This window comes from Corvus moneduloides, chromosome 11 (assembly GCF_009650955.1).
Source record: "Corvus moneduloides isolate bCorMon1 chromosome 11, bCorMon1.pri, whole genome shotgun sequence".
NCBI lineage: Eukaryota > Metazoa > Chordata > Aves > Passeriformes > Corvidae > Corvus > Corvus moneduloides.
The window spans coordinates 17,526,040-17,543,234 of record NC_045486.1 but is presented as its reverse complement, the minus strand read 5'-3'; the positions used below and the strand labels follow the sequence as shown (position 1 = coordinate 17,543,234).

The following is a 17,195-nucleotide window of genomic DNA, read 5'->3' as shown; positions in this document are numbered from 1 at the left end:
TAAAGACTCATGAGCTGCAGACTGTAGAAAAAAATAAATTCTGCTTATAATTTCTTGACAAACAAAATTCTGAAAATAAATTACATAAGTATTTATGGTAAATCCTAAAACTAAAGTTTGTTCTTAAATAAAGTACCGCCAGTAGAATCTGCTACAGGAACTCGAGCATTCTTTGTCCTACAAAAATAAATGTACTTGGCAGAAATGTGAGTAACCCTCAAACCTGAAGCAAAGCTGTTTTTTACATATACAAGTCAATAAACAATTGCTTTTACCTTGTAATCTGCATGTGAACTGCTGTGCAGAGCTAAAGGCACCCAAAGCAACCCAGGAGAGGGAGAGGAGCAGTGCTCAGCAAAAGCTTCCCGATGCCAAGAGCGCTCTGTCCTGGGCTCGCTGCTCCGCGCATGCCAGGCAGGAGGAGCAGCAGATAAATGCCTGCACCACGTCAGGGAGCAGCCTTGGGCCAGCAGAGCCACAGGAATATGCTGATAATGCTGCCAGGGATGCCACAACAAAGGCAAAGAGAGATGGGATGTGTTGCATCGTGGCATCAGCCAGAGGGCTGTCAAGAAGCCACTCCTGTGCTCTGAAAGATGACTTTCAATAAGCGGACAGGATCCACCGCAGCAGAGGTGTGGGTCCAAGAGGCTTCCCTTCCATGGGCACATTCCACAAAAGGCAAAGAGGGAAAAAAGAGGATGAAAAGGCGGGAAAAAGCAAACAGGAAAAGGGGTATCTCACTGGAGACATCTTCCTCAGGCCAAACACAAATTGCTGGGACAGAGTCACTTTGGCCCAGGCAGCCACAGGACAGCTCCCGACTCAGATGGGAGGAAACCTGCAGGGCTCCCACAGCACTGACAGCCTGGAGTGGGATTCCTCCCTCAACTGTATGGCACAGCTTGGCAGCATGGCAAAGGCATCACTTCTCAAGCACATTGAATTCATCAAGAATTTAAAAAAACCCTAACTGCAAGTTATATCTGCTCCTTAAGTGTCCCCAATACCAAAACCACTTGTTTTGACCATGCCATCACTGCTAGAACAACAGAGGGAAACTTTAAACATATTTTCTGCATGGTTTAAGAACATAATTATTAATGTACACACATGAAAACCATGTAGATAAATACTTGTGTGGATAGGAGAATTTGCATGGGTAAGATAATATTCTTTTAACTGGTGCTTCAGGCATCAGCCTGTTTCCATTCTTCAGTGAATATACAAAATTCTCAAGGTAATAATTACAGTTACTGAAGTTAAAGCATTTTTAATCTAAGGAAAATTGCCCTCCAGCAATAAAAACAAATGGACAAAACAGACATTTTAAATTTACTCTGAATGGCACTAGTTACTGACAGCTACTGCCTGTGGCAGGGCAATAGCCACGTGACTTGAAAGACAGGGTGTTCCTTAGAATGCACAGTCCAAATGTATATTTCAAACCAGGAGTGTGCTCATGCTTTGCCACTTGACAAAAGAAAATTCCATCCTTCAGCATTTCCAAGTGCCACACTAACATCATACCCCTCCAGCTCCTCAAGGCATGGCAGGCAGAGCAGAGAACTCCACTTGGTGTTTCAGTGCTCCCTTGGTGCCAAGATCACAAGTGGAAGGGCTCAGAGAGGGGAACAGAGAGGGGGGAAAGCTGTGAACGACAAGCACAGGTCCAACTGGTGTCTTGACGAACATTTCTAACCTTCGAGTGAAACCAGTCAATGATCTGAGAACCCTTTGTGCAAGCAGTAACTACAAAACCACTCTGGTAACACCTCATGCTGTACAGATGGTGTGTGTTTGATGGAAACACGGGTGGAGCCTTTGGTAGCTGCAGAGGAAAGGCACATACCAAGTCCATGGTTTGATTTACTGGGATAGTGGGCAGAGGGAGGCCTTTGTCAGACTCAGGGTTAAAAAACAGTGATTTAGGTATTTGTGAGGCACAGAAATTTGAGGAAATCCAAGAATTCCAATCTCAAGCATGTGAACAAGATCCAAATTAACAAAGACAACTGTATTTCACTGCATTTCATTTAAAAAATGCATAGACAACCACAATATTTTTTAATGTATTATCAATTGGTATTTATATTTATTAACCTTAGAGACACATACGTGTATGTGTGTGTGTGTGTGTATGCACGCACCTACATTTGTTTCTTTACTCTACAAATATCTATAAAACTTAGCTGCAGTGATACCCAAAATCTTCAAATAGGAAATTCCCTCCTCTTTCACTCAATTGCTCTAAAAGCAGGGACTGCCTCTTACACCAGTCACTACAGAAGAGCACTTGCTCTTTTGTAATACAAATACAGCTATTCAGTAAGTTATTATGATTAAAAATAAGCACATTCAGAAGTATAGCTACTCTTTGAATCTTTGTCAGCCTTGAATTCTCCAGCAAGTCTCTGTAATCATAGTTCACATTACTAGAAGTTTTTGTGTATGTGAATCTTTTCAACCCAGACAGCAAAATCCCTGCTGCAGACAATTATGCATAAACTATTCAAGAAGTGAAGCTGAAACAGCGATGGATCTTCTGTGACTCTCACACCAGTGACCCTTATTTTGTGTGGGTTAACATTATTTTATCCGGTCTGTCTGCACAAAAGAATCCCCAGCAAATAACGCAGAAGTAGAGGACCCTGTTAAACAACCACTTAGACAAGAATGCTTAAAAAGCAACTGCTTTTTTTCCCCCCTTTTAAGAACCTACTTTGCACATTTAGTGTGCTTTTTTGCATAATTCACACATGCAAGAGCTGCAGCACAGACCATCTGAATATTCAGATGAGTTTCATAGTGTGGAGTTCCAGATGTTATTATCAAAATTAATGTATCTTTTTATACACAAAGTCCGTGGTAAAGGCACCCCAACCAAAATGACAGGATATAGGGCTTAAAAAACAAAACCAAAGAATTCTGTACAAACCTTCTTCCATCCAGGTAAACCTTGTCTGAGGAATTCCTTTCTCAGCAATTTGAAGGCTGGCATGAATTGCTTTTGAGGAATCATCCTCAAAACTACCAGCAAAGGAAATATTCAAAGCCTAATTATTATAACACTGTACAGACAAGTTGGATTATCCCTTTGCTTTTCCATAAACAACCTGCTCCTTGGTGATCGTTTTATTTCCCAGTTTTGAAAATTTCCCAGAAATGGTTGGAAAATACCATGACTGCTTTCAACAATATACAGTGTTTAATTACCTTAGAGTTATCCCATCCTAAGCACAGGGATACTTTTCTCCTGAGCTTGCACCATGTTCTAATTCACAAGACCTGGTAAAATAACTACAGTCTGCCCTCAGTGTGTGAGCACAGCTTAGCCCATCACACCACTCATGGTTTTTAAAAAAGCATGGGATTGTTTACAGCAAGCTTCTTTGTGGGTAATTTTCCCCATTGCACTGCAAAGCTCTCATTCAACAGAGAATTTTTACAAATGTAGGTGAAGAAGCTACTACGTTACTAGAAACATTAGCATAGAAAAGGTGACTTTTTTGTGATGAGTTAAGTCAATGGGAAAACAAACACCTGAATACAAGAAAAAGCATCAAGAGCAAAAGCCAGTTCTAGGCATGAGGGAGGCAAAGCACAGTCTGCTGACAAGCACACAGAAGGTCTGGGGAGCAACATTAACACTGGAGATGAAAAACGACTTTAAACTGAACAAATAAAAAAACCACATCCACAACTTCGTGGAATGTTAATTTGGAATTCAAATTCATGGATCTGGGTTTTGAATTTGTTTAACACTTCAGGATAAAGGTTACATTATTCCACCTCACAATATAGTGAAACATGTTCTCATACTGTATCTTGTCAACCTACTTCTCACCAGACATGTTTTACAACACTTGCTTGAACATTAGGATAAGAATAATTCTCCTTTTACATACAAGTTCAATCACTCTTCATGTGAATAAAGCAGAGCATTAGGACATTTAATTTATTCACACACAGACATCTCCAGCCACATACGAACTATAAAATTTACAATGGCATTTTGCTTTAGGTACAAAAACACACATCAAGATAAATGCAAAACAATCTCTCCTAAACCCATTTTTTCTAGTATTGCTAATCTATTTAATAATTAATACTTTAGACCTATTCAGATGTTTCTGAGTAATAAAACTGATACACTTAATAGAAATGCATAACAGTAACACTGAGAAAATACAGTAAAAAAAAAAAGATACTGGTTTATCCTTTACATGATGAAATTTCAGTGTAAGACCCAGTTACAATACAACAATCAGGTCAGGGTTCAAGATTTTCTGGACAGATGGTTAACTTCAAACACACTGACCCCCTATCAGACTGGATTAGTGCCAAGAGCACTCAGCCTTTCCTACATAAAGTGGGTCAGAATAGGTTTTATTCAAGTGCTTTGATTTGATGCATCATGATTTCCAAAGAACTTACTATTAAAATGTGCTAGATTAAGATAATTGTATATTCTTACATAGAAAATGGGGTTCCTTCTTGGACATCACACTTACCTTCACATTTCTCCAGGATCTGGACAGTTTCACCTAGTTCCAGGACCAAGCCTTGCGGAACAGTTCCTCGGAAGCTGCATATCACTGGAGGGTGGGGAAAAAGAGAGAGAGACATATGAGGCTTGGATCTTTGTGTGAATTTTCTTCTAAGCATAGCCCTTTAGCTCACTCCCTGCATAAAAATAGCTCTTACATAGCTGCCCAGAAAACCTGTCAGCCAACTTTTCCTGATCAGAGATCTTTATTCCGGCCCTCATCAGAAATTAAGCTCAACAACAACATAAAAGCTGAGCTTTTTAAAAGATTTTTAAATTAAGCAAGGCTTGTAATCACTTTAATCAGAAACCTCTGATTCATATTGCATACAAAGATTTCCTTGTCTCGCAATTCTTACTCAACTCCACAACCCATCAATGGAACAGGCTGCCCAAACTGCAGAGATTACAACAGGAACTCAACTCCAGGAATTACTTCTCTCCAAGTTGAAACTATTTCAAATACCATCTGTGCAACTAATACACTGCAAAAAACCTGTAATACCATACATTATGAAAGAATACATAAGAATCTGTACTTTTGATAAGCACTAACTAATATGATACACATCTTGCTTTTCCAGGTATCTTTAGTTTTCATTAACCAGGGAAAATAAGAATCCATCTTCATATTTCAGAAAATATTAATATAATAAATAAAAATACTAAATGAAACTCGATTTTCAAAATAAATTTTAAAAATATCACAGTGTCTAATGATCTGTTCTTCAGCTATATTGATGAAAATACAACAGGGACATGGACATAGGTAGTTCAAACATGGCATGTCAGAACAAAGGGTGAATTGCAGGTAAGGTCCACCTTGCCCCCAGTCCCAGCATTTAAAAACTCCCCAGGCACAGATTTAATGCAATCACTCCAGTACCTTGTTCCAGGTAAACACACACTCAGGAGAGCCCTACACAGCCCGGAGCACTGTAAGTGGAATTCCACGAGTTGAAATAGTGACCTCCAGTGGGCACCATCCTTTTCTCCAATTTAAGAGAACACTCCCCTTGGAATGCAAACACTCCAGCTGTGGTCAAGACGTTCCCACGTGATAGAGGCACATTTCACAGAATATTCTGAGTTGGAAGAGACCCACCAGGATCATCGGACCCAACGCAAGTGAATGGCCCATACAGGGATCAAACCCATGACCCTGGAGTTATCAGCACCATGCTCCAACTGAGTTCATCTCCTCCCTCAATACATTTCCATGTCAAAGCCACGAGTCCCTTAGGATTGCACAATAAGCAGACAGGCTGAAGTCCAGGGAAAAACACCATGAACTCAAGACTCCCACCTGCACTATGTACCACGAGGTAGGTCTCTTGAACCTCGAATTTCCAAGAAATAACAAGAAAAGCATAGCCAAAACTTCCACCAGAACAAACCTGCATTTTAACCCTATACACAGACTTCGTAATGGGCAAGAAGGAACAAACTACACACACCAGGCAAACACTCACACAGATGTGGCCAATACAAGAAAGAGTGAAAAAAAATAAAAAGGGAACCAAATGGCATCAAACTTTTGCACCTCCACTGCGAGACTCAATGCAGGGTTTAATCACAAGAGTTAAGAACTCAGAATTTCATCGACAACCCTAAACTGCTCTCTCAGCTCTTAAGGCCCAGCAGAAGCCACCGTCAGTTAAATGAGGCTTTAAATTCCTGTTTACATCAGAGGCAGGAGAAACACAACAACTGGCTCCAGACTGGAATAATGCAGACAGCATAATCCAACAAAAACTATGCTCATCAGCATTCTGGATTCATTCTCCACCCATGAAGAAATCATAAATATGGATTTCAACCAAAGAAAAACTACTTAAAGCCTCTCCCAAAGTGCAGGAACACTGACAACTGAAATGATGAACTGGCAGGACATAATCAAAAACCTCCAATGGCTTTTCCTTTTTTGTTTTTTTCCTGTTTATTTTGCCCCTTCACTATTTTAGATAGCTGGATCCTTTAAATATAGAAAATGTTTTCTCATTTCTAATTGGCAATTTTACCAGAACAAGAAAATATCAGTTGATTTGCAAAGTACTGCAAAATCCTGTATTAAAATGTGATTTTTTTGTTCAAACCAACAAAACCACTAAAAAATTCACGTATGTCTCAAAAAAGGAGAATTTCAAACACCTTGGATAAGAAGCTACCTTTGAAAACACCAGAAAACAAAATGGAGAAGTGTTAATACAATAATAAGATATTCATTTATGAGAGCAATTTTAGATACATTATTAATTTTAAGAATTTATATAGGCATGATAATATTAAAAGCCAGTTTCCAGACCTTTTTAATCTTTTCTGAACATGCCATGGATATCACGACAGAGACACCAGTCATGGGACATGTGGGTGCTGGTGGTTGTAGACAATAGAAAAGAAATAACGGAGAGAAAAACAACTCAACTGGTCTTACTCAGCCAAGCCCAACAAGAAACAGCTAACACTGCATTAGATGCTCTGAATTAGCAAACAGCAGCTGACTTCCTATGACAATTATTTACTGTATTAAAACTACTGAATCAGGATGCAGCTGAGAAAGAAGTTGCAAGTTCTTTGGCCATCACATACCTGCTTATTCTGTAATAATACAGGCGAGTTTGCAATAAAAGCTAAAGGAAAGGTACCAGGAAGAGACAGTACTGGGTTTTTTTCAATTGCTGATAGAATAATTTTTTAAAACATGGTCAGGAGTAGTGACTTCAATATATTTAGTCTTATAGGGAGTAATTCTGATAGATCTGTTAGTTTACAGATGCAAACTGTCCACTTTTAAAAGGATTCTACTGGTCACACAAAGAACATCTGATACAAGGACTCTACAATATGTAATCGGCTCTTTAGAATTCAGAGCACTATTAATAAGATAGACAAAGCTCTTCTCTTAGGTCTACTTCACTCAAAAAAAGAATAAATAAGCAGAAATCACAAAACAGAAATGAACTGATTCCATCAGCTCTAGGTACAATCTTGATGATCATACTCAATTAGAAAATTAGTTCTCATACAAAAGTAACATCCCCTTCATTCTCAATACAACAGTATGGAATCCAATTCTTTTTGCAAATCATCAATGAATTATGTGAGTCTCTTCTGTTTGACAATTTTTATAATCAACCCATAGGATCGGTGAATAGCAATATAGATTTTATCAAAATAGTGGAAGCCAAATCTCAAGAGTAAATGATTTTCCAGCCACGCTAAATTGAAGTCAGGAAAAATCAAATAATCCAAATAAATTGACCCAATAGACCAAACTGTCTCGCTAAACTGTTAACAAGAACAAAGTTTAACATTTCTGAAATAAAAAAGACTGGTAAAAATAACTCCTGATTATGACAGAATCACAGAAATTTAAGGCTACTTTATAGTCTGATTTATTATTCCAAAGGTTACTTACAAAAAGTTATGGATGTTACTCATTCTTTAAGCTAAAAATGCATTATGCAAGACAACCTTATTTATAAAGGCCCTTTTAGATACACAGATCGTCTTAGCAGTATTATTTGAAAAATATGATCACAAATATAAATGAGAAATACAGAGTAATTTAACTATTCTGAAGAAAATAATTTACAGAGAGGACTCTGAAAACTCATTTCTGTCCTTTCCACAGAGAATTTTTTTACCCTAAATGATCACCTACAAACTGTCCATCAATCTGTAAGTCGCCATCATTTCTTACAAGATTCATGTCCTCAGTCACCAGAATACGCAAATAACACATCATCAAAACAGGCAGAAAGCAAAGCTTTTACCCACCAGTTAACAGATCTGACTGATCCCTCCTGGACTCCAGGACACACTGCTGAAATATTTAACATCCATTTTCAAATATTAAGCCCCTCGCCATCATTCAGTTCTATAAGAAGGTGGCAGTTCCCCTCCCAAAGTCATTTCAGCCAGCAGTTAAAGCCAACATTCTGCCAAGGAGGAAAGCTTTGAAAAAGCACCACATGCCATGTGATTCAGGAATTATCTCCAAGACAGAAGTCCCTTATCTGTGGTACTTAAACTGGACCACAACGAGAAAAATCCTTCCCCCTTCACCTCTGAAATTTACCAGTAAGAAAGGCACAAACCAATTCACACAGGCAGTGACTCTCACGCTGTATCAGAAAATATGAAGGAATTGTGGGGTACAACATAGAAGAACAGATGGCATTGGAATACCAGTTTCAAAAGTCAAAGATCCAAGGGAGGACAGATTTTTCCTTGCCCATGGATATGGCCTGATGCAGTATAATATAAGCAGCTGCATTGCAAGTTACCAGCAGTAAGAGAAACTGTACCAAAAGATAAACAGGACATGTTAAGCCAATGCATCTTTAAACAGGTTTGATTCCTCCTGTGTTCCACCTAAAGCAGCTCCTTGCTATGTGAACAGAGAAGATCCAATTGACACAATTCAAGAGGTTTTACAAACTATGTTCTCAAACAGCCCCTGTCAATAGCTCTTGAAGAAACTGCTCTTGGCTGTGATAAAGTGGGAAAGTGTTTGGACAGATAAGCAATCAACAAAGTGATGTGAAATAAAAGAGCCATTTCCCTTAGTGAGGACAGATTGATCAGCAAGCTCTGAAGGGACCTCTGTTGGAGTCTTTTCTTTTCAAGTATTCCTAAATGATCCAAAAAAGCTCATCATTCAGAGAAGCCACAAAGTTTATGAGGCCACTCAGGCTATTCAGAGTAATAAAGAGTTACAGATGGACCCAAGCTCCACAAGCAGAACTGGCAGATGAGCAGTGTTTAGTTCACCTGCGTGGTGTTTCATGAGGGATGAATAATCCTCACCTCACATACAAAATCATCATCTCCTCCCTTGCTAGTGCCACACTCAGTGGAACCCTGGAATGTCAGAGTTCTTACCATAAACTCAGTGCTCAGCTACTGTCAGGGGCCACCCCACATCACACACAATATTGTCTTGAGCAAAAAGGGAAGACATCATGACCCACAGTACTGCATAAAATTCCCAATGAACTCCACGTGCCAGTTTTCCCCTTTGTCAAAAGCTAACCCTTTGCCAGAAAGGATTGAACAGCATAAGGAAAGGTAGAAAGAAGTGAGAGAGGACATAGCAAGGACTGAATAAGGGCTTTTATATGATTGATTGTTAACCAAGATGAGACTCCTGTACCAGGAAGGCTGAAATGGTGGAGAGGGGATAACTGACAGAAGGTGCACAGGGAACTATTGCTATTCACCCCTTCCAGTTCAAAAAGCACAGCAGTGTCAAATGAAGCAGCAGAGTTCAGGACTTTAATAAAGTAGTTTTCCACACAGTGCATAAACTGTGAAACTTCTCACAAGATACTGTGGGTGACAGAAATTAAATGATCACTCAAGTTCCAAAGCCAACAGGACAAATAATGGATGTGTCCCACTCTCGGCTCTGCAAGGCCCTGTCCCAGGAAGCTCTGGAGCCTGGGGAAAGTTCCACCCCTGAGTGCAGCCACCTGCTGCGGGCACGGCCGGGCAGGACACCAGGGATGGGATGGGGCTGGAATGCTGGGAACTCCCTCACCTGTTATCAAGGAGTCGCCACCTGAGCTTCTGCTGTCCTGTCCTATCGACTGGTTGGGGACCTCATCTGAACACCAGCATGGCAAAAAGGAGAACACAACTCAGAGAAATGCTGAATCAGATTTCACCTGTGTCATTGTTACTTTCTGCTGCCAACCACAGAGGTGGTTTCATTTTTGCTGTGATATAATATTTAAATAATTTAAAATGTATCTTCATCTTATAATTCTTTCCAATTCAGGTTCCTGTGTCCCAGCTTCCCCACCCAGTCTCACCTGAGCTGCAATGCTGACACAGATTATTTTTCTTCTCAAATGGTTGCCAATGTCCTGATAATCACAGTGACAGAAATGTGTCACATTTGTCACATGACCAGTGGGAAAACCCAGGACAACAACAGGGAAATGCCAGAGAACTACCCAGCCCAATACATCCAGCTGCTCACTCCCTCGAAACATCTTTTTTTTTTATCATTTACACAAAGTTATCCAATGAACTGACATGCCTTCTCATGTACTTTCTTATTTTTTAATCTATTTCTACACATTTCAATTAAGCCTACAGAAATATTTTGATCTTGCATAATGTTCTATTTACACTACATAATATCAGTTCAGCTCATGAGTAATTTGTTTATTTTCATAAAGGAACAGAGCCCTTCCCCTCCCCACTGTCCAAGATGTATCAATGAAAATCAGAAGATTTAAATGAGGGCTGAGAAACAAAATCAGTTCAAGAGTTTTTCCATGTTTACATTGTTTCTTCTTCCTTCTCCAAATCTAAACTACGTCTCTTAATCATTAATTGGACTTGTAGAAATTATTTATTTCTCAGGTTTTCACAACCACAATAGAAATCATTGCTACTAGAACAGATCCAATATGCTAAACCACATTTTGATTTTTCTTTATCATAAGATATTGGTGAGGCCATGATTTAATGGACTGTATGAATTAATTTGGGGGCAAAAACTGTAATTTTGTGAATTTTCAATATATCTCCATTTACAAAAGACAGATCTTCTTGGACTTTGTGACAGGTTTTTTCCAGTTCTCAACTCACTGTTAATATTATCTGTCTTATTAAAATTCTGGTAGCTTGCAATATTTTTAGATGACACTTGCAGAACAAGTGTTTCAGGTTAAAGTATGTAATTTAATTTTTATAAAAGCTCTGTACAACACTCAGCTTGCAGTTATTCAGTTATGCACTGACCATCCCTCAGTACATCTTCAACTGAACCCATTTCAGAAGGAATGGCAAGAACAACACACAGGAGAGAAACAGCTGCAGTTGTGTTGCTCCATACCCAAAATACCTTGACAAGGTATAATTACACCAAGCAGACACTGAATTGTGTTCTGTGCTACAAACGTCAAAGTTCTCAAGTTCTCTGATGGTGTAATTTATGCTTTATTACACATAACCATGTTTTAAACTCACACCTCTATCACACCAGCTAAGAATTTGGAGTATGTGTTTACTTAGGGTAAACACAAACTCTGAAGTTTCACAGTCCTTATACAGCATTCTATATTCAACTACTACTCATTATCACCAGTTAACATGGGACACAAGTCAATCCCTGAGCTTAATATTGACTTAGATTGATTAGTATTAAAGATTGAATTAAAATTTAGATCAATATTAAATGATCTAATATTTAAGAAAATAATGTAATTACTCCAAAGTGATAAACTAATACTATGATGAGCATATATCTTTCCCTAAAATAATTTTTCATATTAATCCAGCTATTTAAAGTGTCTAGTATGACACAATATATGCTAGTTTTAAGAGCTGAATTAGATAAACTTTATTTTCTTCCCTGTAATACCCAGATGATAACAAAGGCTCCATGTAACCCAAGAGTCAGCAGATGAGACCAAAGATGGCTCTAAAACCAATATCTTTTCCCTAACAGAGGCTAAAACAAGGAGGGAAAGGAAGGGTATTAGAACAGGGCAACAATGTGGCTTCCCCCAACCTGAGACATCTGTGGACTGGGTCTTTCTAAACAAAAGTTTTTATTAGTATTAATTTTATATATGTATTTAGTAGCATTTTCTATACATTTTCTTCTATGGAGCCACCCGAATGTTGTAGAAGCACAACAACTTTTAACAGCCCCATCAGCCCAGAACTCCGCACGTGACTCTTCCATCACGCAGAAAAGGGGGTTCACTCGTTCAGCTCCTGCGTCACCAATGCTCCCAGGAATTGTATGAAATGCGCAAACAATTTATTTTTTCTTCCACTCCACAGTATTTGTGGTTTGAGAATTTTCTAAACTACCTTAGCTTAATAATGTATTTTCCAAGAAGGGCAGATGTGGATTCTTTGCGTTTAGGGACGGCAGAGGGAACAGTCTCCAGGCCAGGGCAGGATGACTGGGCAGGAAAACCAGCACTGATACAAATTATCCAACAGAGGACAAGAGAGAGGCGAGATTCAGCTTTACCTTTTTGTGAGGCAACTGTGTTGCACAATCACGCCTACGGGCGGCACTGAATTAATACTTCCCAAACCTCCCTGTACCTTCCAGTCTGAGCCTCTCTCAGAACAACAAACCTTTTCCCAGCAAAAAGGAGCAGTTCTTGAAAACAGAAAATTATGGGTTTAATAATTTAAAAGAACAAGATGCAGTTTATGATAAAAAAACCCCCCTTCACATTTTTATAAAAAATTAATCATATTGGCCTTTAATTTTGTTATTTTGTGGAACTGCTCGATTAAACCTGGCAGCTTCATAGATTGCACAGTTAGAGTCTGATAATATTTGACAAGGGAGCAGAACCATGAGGCAATGAAAACAAAAACATTTCCATTTTATCCTACAAATACCTACAATAATGTTTTCACCTTCACAATACGCCTTCCAAATAGTTAAATGATTAATTGTGGGTGAGGGTTTCAATTATTTTCCAGAAATGAATCTGAAACTTGCAGATTTATTTGCAACTCCAGGCCTCATTCAGCAAGTATGTCCATAAAGAATACAGGGAGCAGACCCCAGTTCCAGCACTTCCAAAACATTCTGGTGTTTAAGAAAGATGACAATATGAATAATTTCGGTATAGAAGAGAGGGTATATCCAATTACACCTTAAAAACCCAAATAAAACACGAAGTTTTTGCAGAAGGGGCATTTCTTGCACAGTGCACTGGTACACACGACACAGAACAGGGCTCTAATCCGATTGGAATTGCCAGGCACTAATGTAATACAAACACACACACAAAAAAGATTATCAAAAGCTGATTAAAAGCCATCCAAACATTACAATCGAAGAGTAGGGATTAAACAAAAGACACGATTTAGACAAGGGCTAAAATTTTTTTGACCTTATTAATGGTCTTTATGAACTTTTATGCCAAATCTTGAAGAAAAATGTACTTCAGAACTGAAAGCAAGGCATTACACTTTGGGTTCTGTTTACTGCCAAAATTACAGTACAATTAAGTGAAGGTATTTCAGGCTGCTCGGGGAGCAGTGGCAGTTGCTAGGCAGCATCTGCTCCTGTCAGAGATGCTTCTTTCTTTGTGCAGTACAGAACCTCAGCCAGGAATACTGCCACCAATGGATTATTCCAAGGCAGCTTACTGCCATCACATGGCATCTGCAAAGTGCTCACCCGCTGCCTAGCAACACCGCCTCTTTCTACTGAGTCATACCAGCACCAGGAAAATATTCCTGCAAAAAAAGAAACAGATGCCTGAGAAGAAAGGTGATCATTCAGTAGCAGAGCGAAGGATTGCAAGCATCCTTCCCCTGCCCTCCAAGATAAAAATAGAGATTGGGCTCAAAAATCACGAGCTGTTTAAAATAGTTTTGCACATCCTGGTGGCAGGAGGTGGGAGAGAAGAAACGGACTAAAAGCCCACAGTGTTGTCCACTGCCTCTGCTGTGTTAAGGAACTGGTCTTGAACGTCCAGCTTTGCAAGGATCTATCCTGTTACTTCATCCTCTTCCTGTAAATCTATTCCATCAGTTCATTCGAGTCCCTCACCCATACATCATTCCCTCTATGCAGGAAGCAAATGCAGCAGGTTTTTCTCTCTCTTTTAAATAGAGGCAAAGGCTGCTTCAGTTTCTGAAACCTTCTCCCTCTTTCCAATACCCAACTGCAAAGAGGAGAACACTGACCCCTCTCTGCCCAGAGAGGTGAGGAGCTGTTCTGCACTGCTGCGTTCCACAGGCTGCAAACAGGAGCCTGTTGAACACTTTACTGTTCAACACCAGGAAGCAAAGGAAGAAACCAGTCAAGTTTTGACTCTCCTGGAGGGTGGAGATTGCACCACCTCTCCAGGCATCCTGCTCCAGGGCTTTCCCACATGCACTGTGGGAATCACTATCCCTGATTGGACTTTGCCCCCACGACTCCTCCTTTCACCCTGCAACTCTGAGAAGCGCCTGGCTATGTCTTCTCTGTAACATCCTAGAAAGCAGCTATCCATGAGCCAACCTTCCCGGTGTTCCTCTTCCCAGGCTGTACCACCCTGGATCTCACAGATCCTCCTCTCTCCTCGTGTGTTCCCACCTTCTCACCTCACCCCTTGTACTGTGAGATGCAGCCCCGGGGTGACTAAAGGAGGAAAAGATCATTTCCATCACCACCCTGGTGCCCAGGATCACAGCCTGGGACGTGGCTGCCTACAGGAGAACACCACTGGCTCATGTTCACACATGCAAATCCCCACAGTACCTTCCATCTTGTCCCATTTCACACAGACTACAGCGTGAGACTTTCAGACCTCCCGCCTACCTGTTAAATAAGTTCTTAACACATTAAAACTACCTTGGCATTTATGGTCACTTCGAACATTTCCAGTGAGCAGCAGGAAGGGAAGAATAGGGCACGTTTATAAAAGTGTATCTACCAGCATACAGCTCCTGCATTTTAGCTGAAAACTCTATTTTAGCCTATACTGGCTGCCACTCAAGAACTTTTTGTGCTGAAGACAGCTATGAAACCTATCAATCCACCCATAAGAACTTTGACTTTTTTGGTTTGCTACTGAAATACAAAAAAGGAAAAAAGTACTTGACTGACAAAACCAAAGATGCTTTCTTTTCATGATTTTTAACACTTCCAATCTTGACTGAAGCAAATGTACATTATTTAATGCTATCAACATCATCTGAGACATTGGGGAAATCCTTCTTTTCTCTTTTTGTGTCCTCCACACAGGTTTATTTCATTATTATTATTATTACTAATATTTATTTTGTTATTATTTATTTATATTTATTAAACTTTTTTCCCCCCGTTAAAAGGAGAATATGGTCTTCTGCCAGAAATATAGTCACTCCAGAAGTGGGGGAGAAAAAACTAAAACCAACCCAACAAGAATCAGCAGCTGCAGTTTGGGGTCTTGCTGTGGTGATGAAAGAGAGAGAAGCCTATTTTCTATCTCCTCTGCCCCAGAATCAAAAGAGAAGCTGTTTCTGCAAGACCAGTGCTTGAAACACAATCTTCCTTGGCATAAACCCCTTGGACCAGAGAGATCACTTATCAGTTAAAAAAGAAAAACAAAGAAATCCCCCCAGCAGAGGGACTTTGGTCCTAATTCTGCTCAGATCAGTGTGCTGGGAAGGGCTGAGCCAGAGCAAGAGGGGGGACGATGGAAGGATGGAAGGATGGACAGCTGCAGATCTCCCTGCAATGCCAGGGAGCTCCCCCAGCAGGCACGGGCTGTTCCCATTGGATGCTCTGCACACACAGCAGGGCCAAGCACAGCAGCCACTTTCCAGCCCCAGGACAGCTCTTCCCACTCTAACAAGTCCCTGCTGGAGGAATGGCCTCGCAGTATCAGCTTTAAACAGAGGCACAGGCATGGAGAGGATTCCCCTCATCTCTCATCATGCCAGGCCAGGCCCACAGGTAGTGTCCAGCTCCATTTTGTACAGCAACAGCAGATGTCAGGGCAAGATTATTTCACAAAAATGTTGATCCTGCTCTAACAGGTCCAGCAGAACTACACTGTTGTCTCTTTGATTTATCAAAATTCAAGTCACCAACCATTTGGATCATGAGCATTTAGAGAGAAACATAACATAAAGATGCACCAAAGTTCAAACTACAGTTTTCAACAACCTTTTTTTCCAGTAGTTCATAAATTTTTGGATTATTTGTCCCACTCTGGCTGACATTTTCTCACCTGAGCCTACACTCTCTGTCCATGTAATAGAGGCACACATACACAAAACAGTGCCTAGGTGAAGTGGGCAGCTTTCTGTAGACACTTCCACAGGCATTTTTCTCCACAAAGGAAGAGACGGGTGAAACAAACACCTCCTCCTATCCCCCTCATCCAGACTCAGTTACTGGAAACAGACATTGCTCCTTACAGGGAGTACCCAGCACTGTCTGAGATACTCTCCTATGAAAGGCTCTCTGCTCCCTTCACCACTTGTTTGGGCAGCCCACCCAGCACCCACCCCAGCAAGGCAAAGGCCCGTGTGCACTGACACCCAAAGAGGCCTCTCAAAAGTTATACATTGCTTTCAACTGCCTTCTATTTAACAGTTCTGGGTTTCTCTGACATGGATACAAGACTTCCTTTATCAGGTTAGAAGACTAAAAGTGCAGGTACACATAAACACCTCGTTCATTAACACTTTGAGAGGGAAGAGTGGCCCTGCTGCTCAAAAACAGAGTCACAAGAGGTTTTCAGAACAGTATGGCACCTACCAAAGCACTCGGGCACACTGGGTAGCTCAGGGACTTCCATTCAACAGAAAGAAAATAAAATAATTCACCACTCCATCAACTGCCTACTGCCAACACTAAAAGCATTTAGTGCCTAAGCTTCCTTGCACTGAAATAAAAATAAAGGTTTCTCTGGATGCTTCAGAGAACAACAGCTTACCTCTGAAAGCACAAAGACCTGCTTTTAATCACCAAGAGTTAGCTGGCACCACTTGTCATAAGCTTTTCTTAAGGCTTAATATCCAGAAAGACTCAAGAAAAGAAAAAGTAGCTAAAAGCTGAAGAGAGATGGAGGGAAGTCTTATCCTTGGAATAAGTAATCACCTCACAACTGTACTGGAAAGCACTCAGCCTGCTCAAAGCCTCAGTTCCCTGCCTTCCTAATATATT

At 40.2% G+C, this 17,195-nt stretch overlaps 1 protein-coding gene across 1 annotated transcript in view; it reads right to left on the bottom strand.

Annotated features, from left to right (window-relative positions):
• The window catches only part of DOCK3 (dedicator of cytokinesis 3), a 185,474-nt gene that overhangs the window by 161,518 nt on the left and 6,761 nt on the right, over positions 1-17,195 (bottom strand). Inside the window, 1 exon segment of the mRNA XM_032121102.1 lies at positions 4,515-4,598. Coding sequence (XP_031976993.1) covers positions 4,515-4,598 — 84 coding nt within the window.